This window comes from Vicia villosa, unplaced genomic scaffold (assembly GCF_029867415.1).
Source record: "Vicia villosa cultivar HV-30 ecotype Madison, WI unplaced genomic scaffold, Vvil1.0 ctg.000098F_1_1, whole genome shotgun sequence".
NCBI lineage: Eukaryota > Viridiplantae > Streptophyta > Magnoliopsida > Fabales > Fabaceae > Vicia > Vicia villosa.
In genome coordinates, this window is record NW_026705010.1 from 390134 (window position 1) to 397534 (window position 7401).

General features: G+C 36.1%; 1 protein-coding gene across 1 annotated transcript; it reads right to left on the reverse strand.

Moving 5' to 3' along the window:
• Window positions 1-354: 354 nt before the first annotated feature.
• On the reverse strand, window positions 355-1468 carry LOC131624016 (uncharacterized). Its single transcript, XM_058895013.1, has 3 exons — window positions 901-1468; window positions 547-743; window positions 355-474 (listed from the first exon to the last, which is right to left on the reverse strand). The coding sequence occupies exons 1-3, from the start codon at window positions 1466-1468 to the stop codon at window positions 355-357; spliced, it is 885 nt and encodes a 294-aa protein (XP_058750996.1).
• Between the last annotated feature and the right edge of the window lie 5933 nt (window positions 1469-7401).

Below are 7401 nucleotides of genomic sequence, written 5' to 3' on the forward strand. Positions count from 1 at the left end.
ATGTTTGATTAATTTATTCAAATGTCCCATATGAATATGAGCAATTCTTTTGTGCCAAAGCCATGAGTCATTATTGTTTTCCATGAGACATTTCACCTTCAAAGATAAATCATCAATAGAAAACATAAATATATTATTAATTCTTTTACCTTTAAGTTTAACCTCATGTGTGACTCCGTCTTATATCAAGCATTCATCTTTAGTGAACTTGATCTTGAATCCTTTGTCACATAATTGGATAATACTAAGAATATTGTGCTTTAGTCCTTCAACATAAAGAACATCTTCAATGGATGTGAAAGGTGGTGCACCAACTTTGCCTATGCCAAGAATCTTTCCTTTATTGTTATCTCCTTAAGTAACATAACCGTCGGCCTTAAGCTTTAGATTTGAAAATTTGTTGATGTCTCCCGTCATATGATTGGAACAACCACTATCGAGATACCATATATTTGATGTGGTCTCCAAGCATACCTACAAAACAAATTAAGTTTTGTTAGGTACCCAAATTGCTTTGGGTCCTTCAGAATTAGTACCTTTCTTTACCCACACATAATTCTCACTTGCTACACTAAAGTTATTAACATAAAAAGCATTAAGTGTATGGCCACTTATACCATAATAGAAACATGTAGGAACAAAGTTACTTCTAAATCTATGATGGTAATGAACCACTTTAGGCTTGTTAACTTTCTCTTGGGATGTTTGGTCACTAGCCTTAACAAAAATAGTTTTGTTACAAACTTGGTTTTGAGAAATTTGAATAACCAAACCCACTTTTATCATTATAATATCTTTGTTGACTAGGGGCACCCTCTAAACCAATTTGTCCTTTTTCATATCTTTCTAGGACTCTCTTTAATTGGACAATTTGAAAAGAAAGTGATTCATAATTATTACATGTAGATTTTTGTTCTTCTTTATCAACATATTGTTTCTTATCAACCTCTAAATCTTTTTGCATAGTATCCATTTTTTCTTCAAGAGATTTGATTTGTTTCTCTTGTGTTGATACGGTTCTACATAATATTTTGCATTCATTCAATAGTTCGTTTATCGCACCTTGTGCATCATTACCATAAATGGAAAATTCATTACTAACCTTATTATCCTCATCATTGAAATGGTGTGAAGCCATTAATTCTAGATTTGCACTTTCGTCACTATCGGAGTCGGATGATGAACTTATCTCATTGTCTTCCCATGCAACATAGGGCTTTTTATTCTTGAAGTACTTTTTGCCTTTGACACCACCACTATTGGAAAGTTTAGGACAATTTGGTTTTATATGACCTTGCTTGCCACATTCATAACATGTGACATATTGTGTTGAAGTGGAAGCCTCCTTTTTCCTGAAATGTTTCTTACTTTTTACATGAGAGGATTTATCATTTTTACCAAAGAACTTACCAAGTCTTTTAACAAGGAGCATGAAATTTTCATCTTCCACCGGTGGATCATCATACATTGAATCTACTTTCAAAGCGATGCCTTTAGGTTTTGTATCTAAACTTTCATGCTTTTAAAGTCTTCCGAGTTCTGTTTCGTATTCTTGAAGTTTTCCGAACAATGTTGCGGAAGTCATTTTAGTTAAAGTCTTCTTCTCGGATATTGCTGTAACCTTTGGTTGCCATTCTCTGGTTAAGGATCTTAGGACTTTAAGATTTTGTTCCTCGGTAGAGAGTTTCTTTCCAAGAGTGTCTAGATGATTTACTAAGTGAACAAATCTCTTTTGTAAATCAAGAATGGATTCTCCGGGCTGCATTCTAAATAACTCGTATTCTTGACTCAAAGTATTTAATCGAGATCTCTTAACTTTAACTGTTCCTTCATGAGTTTCTACTAACGTATCCCATATTTGTTTAGCTGTTGTACATGCCGAAACACGAAAGAACTCGTCCATGCTAAGTTCTCCTTGAAGAAGATTGATAGCCTTTTTGTCAGCAAGAACTTTCTTTCTATCGTTATCGTCCCATGAAGCTTTAGGTTTATCTGATCCAACACCATTGACGACAGTTACAGGAACAAAAGGACCTTCTAGGACAGCCTCCCATACTTCTTCTCCTTGTGCTTTTAAGTGAGCCTTCATACGAATTTTCCAAAAGTAAAAGTATTGTCCACATAACAATGGAGGTTTTTTGTTTCTACCAGCGTAACCGATTACAGCCTCAAATTTTTTCATTCTGGGCCTCTGACTTTTGCTGTTTGCGTAACTGTAACCGGTTACGCCCAGGCCTGTAATCGGTTACACTGTGTCATTTTTGTTTTTTTATATTATATGTTCTATTTTTTTCTTTTAAAGCTAGTCAACAATCCTCCACCTACTCTTCCATTCACTTTCCTTAAAAATCTTTTCTCATTACTCCTATCCTTTATTGCCCATTCAACAAATTTCTCTCCCCATCATCAAATTCCCTTTTACCACATTAAACCCTTATAACCAAACACCTCTATATATTCACTCCACCAAATAAGCACTTTTCTGAATCACTTTTTCTCTTCAAAGGGCTGTACGAAAATACCAGCAGTAGAAGATTCTCAACAAAACAATGTTTCACCAAGACAATTTGTGAAGAAGAGAAGGTTGTTGCCTACCTTTCAACAAAGGGCTTTGATTGAACCTAAATGTGGTAACTTAATCTCTTTTCCATATACAAGTTTTTAATTTCCTGCTTTGTTAGAGTATCAGAGGATTACTGGTCTAGTAGAAGATTCAGGAATTTTTTACCCGGATATGGTTAAGGAATTTTATGCAAATTTTTCTGTCGAACCTGGTTGTGTTCTTCGGACCAAAATTAATGATGTTACTATCTGTTTAACTCTAGCTGAACTAGGAGCATCTTTGAATATTCCATGTAGTGGTGAACGAATTTGAGTAGGTTTTACTCCGGATTCTCCAGCTTGGAGTGAATACTCTAAAGTTGGGTACTACTTTAGCATCTCCAGTGTCAATGAGGTAGTTTATCATGCGCATCGAGCTCGCACACAACGGTTGGTTCTGTCAAGCAAGTACCTCTTGGTTAGTGACCAAATGCTTCATTATATCCTTGCTTATGTCCTTGTCCCAAAAAGCTCCAACTACTCTCAAATAGGTGACACTGAGACGCAACTGATGTTTGCAATTAAGAAACGTTTGAAGGTGAATTGGGCATATGTCATTCTATATCATATGAACTACTCAAAAGGATTATCCGGTGCTTTACCATATGCTCGTGTAATTTCAAGAATCATGGAAGCTTATCATGTGAACCTTCGGCGAGAACCGACAAAAAAAATGGGTAAAAAGAATGTAATTAATATTGGCACTTGTGATAAAAACATGGGTATTTTTCAAGATGTTGATGGAATCTTTAAACACCTTGATGAGGCTCGTGTAACTTCTCGCCATCAAAATGGACATCGCATCCTTCAAAGAACAAGATAATAATGAAGATGAAGAGGAAGGTGACAATGCAGGAGAAGACGAGGACATGAATGATGATTAGCTTTGATATGTTATTCTTCTTGTATTTTTGTGACTTTCTATTAAATCAAGCTCTCCTCTTCAAATGAATGACATGAGTGAGTTATAATGTTGTATTGGAGATATTTGAATCATATTTTGAGCCATGGAGCCATGTCCTGATTAAAAGTAAACTCCCCATATGAATTAGGTCAAAAACCCTAATTTGTGTACCAGATGAAATTGGAAGTTATTGATCTTAAATTGAGCCATTCTTGGACTTTAATTTTGATGGTATAAGCATATGAGAATGATTGAACTCCTTTATGGGTCTCAAAACCCTAATCTTGTTCGAGCTTCTTGACCAACCACCTACCTTGGGAAACAAGCAACAAGCAAAACACAATCTCTTTTTTTATATATTTTTGTTAGTAAATGGGATATGAATAATAATGATGATAATGATGATAATGATGATGATGATGATGATGATCACACTATGCACAAAATGATGTGGGATCTCAGGGTCAAAAGAGGCCAGCTTGTAAAATCTTAGCACAGGTCTTTGAGGTGCTCACATGTCCTCCATAGGGAGCGGAATGACAATGAGAAATTATATCTTCTACTTCATCTTCGAGGACACACCGAAGGAAGATACCATCGGTGCCTCTTTTGAAAAGCAGTGGTTGGTCCCAATAATATTGTTTGAGATCATGAAAGAATTTCTTCTTTTGTTAGTATATTAGATCAGAGGGTAGTACTCCAGCCGCTAAGTAGTTGACAAAGTCAGCGTACCAAGGCAGCGTGGTTTTTGTGCAAACTGCTTCTACAACCTCATTTGTTTCGATATCATTATAAGTCAGAGAATTTTTAAGCGAATTACTTTCTGAATGGGCTAGGAGTCTTTCATAAGGGAAATCGTCATTAATAGGTACATTTTCAGATTGGATACCTTCCATTCTTGATGAGTGATCAGCTACCACATTTTTCGTGCCTTTCTTGTCTTTGATTTCTAATTTGAACTCTTGTAAGAGTGGGATCCACCTAAGTCTTAGTTTGGCATCCTTTCTACTCAATAGGTATCTAATTGCGGCATGATCGATATAGATAATTATTTTTGCTCCTACTAGGTAAGATCTAAATTTATCTAAAGCGAACACGACAGCTAAGAGTTCCTTTTTTATGGAAGCGTAGTTCATCTGCGCAGGATCTAGGGTTCTACTAGCGTAATAAATTGCATGAAGCTTTTTATCCTTTCTTTGTCCTAAAACTGCACCTGCAGCATAGTCACTTGCGTCACACATTATCTCAAATGGTTGGTTCCAATCTGGAGGTTGCATAATCAGCATCTTTAATTGAAAATTCAGTTAAAGGTTTGGTTATTTTAGAGAAATATTTAATGAAACGTTGGTAAAAACCGGCGTGTCCCAAAAAAATACTTATTTCTCTAACAATTTTTGGAGGTTGAAGATTTTTTATAACTTCGATTTTTGCTTTATCTACTTCAATCCCTCTATCGGAAACTATGTGTCCAAGCACAATTCCTTGGCGGACCATGAAGTGGCATTTTCCCAATTGAGTACTAAATTAACGCTTACGCATCGTTCAAGTACTATTTCGAGGTTTGATAAATATCCCTCAAAGCTTTCTCCACAGACAGAGAAATCATCCATAAAGACTTCCATCATGCCATGTAGAAAATTAGCGAAAATAGACATCATGCATCTCTGGAGTGTTGCAGGTGCGTTACAAAGTCCAAATGACATTCTTCGTTATGCAAATGTGCCATAGGGACATGTGATGTCGTCTTTTCTTGGTCATCAGGATGGATAGGGATTTGGAAAAATCTGGAATAATCGTCTAAATAATAAAAATGAGAATGTTTAGCCAAACGTTCAAGCATTTGATCTATGAAGGGTAAAGGGAAATGATCCTTACGAGTGACCTTATTTAATTTCCTATAGTCAATACACATTCTCCATCCAGTCTAAGTGTCTTGTGCTACTAATTCGCCCTTTGCATTACTGATCACTGTAACTCCTCCTTTCTTGGGTACAACATGAACAGGACTAAACCATTTGCTGTCAAATATTGGGTATATGATTCCTACCTCTAGTAATATTTGCACTTCCTTCTTGACAACATTACTCAAAATAGGATTAATTCGGGTCAGAGATGTTATATCCTAAAGAAGTTGGGTATTTCCTTAGGACATTAAGTAGTTTCTCAGTTTTTATATGTCCTAGGTTTGCGTTGACTATAACAGGTCGTTCAAGTTCTTCGTCTAGGAATTCATACCTTCGCTATTTGGGTAGTGTTTTAAGTTCTATAGCAGGTTTCTTTGGGCAAGGAATATGATCAGGAGTTAGTTCTAGGCATTCACTTGGATTATCATCTTGGTATTCACCTCGCCAGTTATCATCTTCAAAAATAGGTGGTATCAAACTTTTCATCACTTCAGCGTATGTATTTTTTTGTTTCTCCATTTCTTTATCGCATTCATCAATAACATCTAGGAAACAACATGAACCATCTATAGCAGGTGCTTTGAAGAATTGGGAGAGGATAAACTCTACCTTTTCTTCACCAACTTCGAAAAAGTTAGTTTTCCCTTCATCACATCTATAATGGCTCCAGCGGTTGCTGGGAAAGGTCTACCTAAAATAATAGGGATGTTGGAATCCTCCTTAATATCCATTATTATGAAGCCAGTAGGAATATATAATTGTCCTATACAGACAGGAACGTTTTCTAGCATACCTACGGAATACTTAACGGATCGGTCAGCTAATTGTAACGACATTCTCGTAGGTCTTAATCTCCTAATTTAAGTTTTTCGCAAATGGATAGTGGCATTAGGCTAACTCTGGCTCCTAAATCACACATGGATTTGTCTATAACGAATTTTCCAATTACGCAAGGTATGAAAAACTACCTGGGTCTTTTAGTTTAGGAGGCATGTTGTTTTAGATTATAGCACTTCACTCATCGGTTAGTGTAAGAGTTTCATTCTCCTCAATCTTTTTCTTATTGGATAAGATCTCTTTAAGGAACTTAGAATATGAGGGCATTTGCGTGATGGCTTCTGTAAAAGTTATGGTAACATTCAATTGTTTCAGAAGTTCTACAAACTTTTTAAATTGCCCTTCATTCTTAGACTTAGCGAGTCTTTAAGGATATGGAATTGGTTATTTATATGGTGGTGGAGGCACATAAGGTTTCTCTTTCTCTGATGCCTCTTCACTTTTGTCTTCCTTTTCGCTCTCAAATTGTTCTTTCTCCTTTTCAGTTTCTTTTCCAGGTTTTTGGCACATTGTCGGGTTTTAAATTCTTGGGTCGATCGGTCCATCTAATGTTGTCCCAATTCGGAGTGTAATAGCATTAACGTGACCTTTCAGATTCGGTTGTGGCTTTCCAAAAACGTACCAGCAGGTGCAGCAGTAGCTTCTTGCTGTTGTGCCACTTGAGTAATTTGAGTCTCTAACATTTTGTTTTTAGAAAGTGAATTCCCCAGTAGAGTCGCCAGTTCTGTCGCCCTCGGTTTTTTACCATACCTCTCGCGGAGAGATACGCGAATTGACTCTTTTTTGTTTCTGCTTTTGTGTTTTTGAAAATCAGAGAGTCGCCACCGACCTTTTATTTTATCCAATTAAGGAAAGGTTTATAAAAGAAACAGAAAAAAGACCTTTAAGAAATTATGGGTAAGGGGGTAGGTTATACAAAGGGAAGGTGTTAGCACCCTTTGTATCCATGGTTATCCATGGGCTCTTTAATTTGCTTAGCTCACTTGTTTTCAATTAATTTTCTATTGCCTTGAAATGGTCGTATGTGGTTTCAAATACCTTTGTAAATTGACTTTGTAATGATCCTTGTGCGGATGTATACAAAGTGTTTTTATCTTTCAAAAGATGTTTTTTTTTAAAAAGAACGTTAACTTCGTAATGATCCTTGTTTGGATA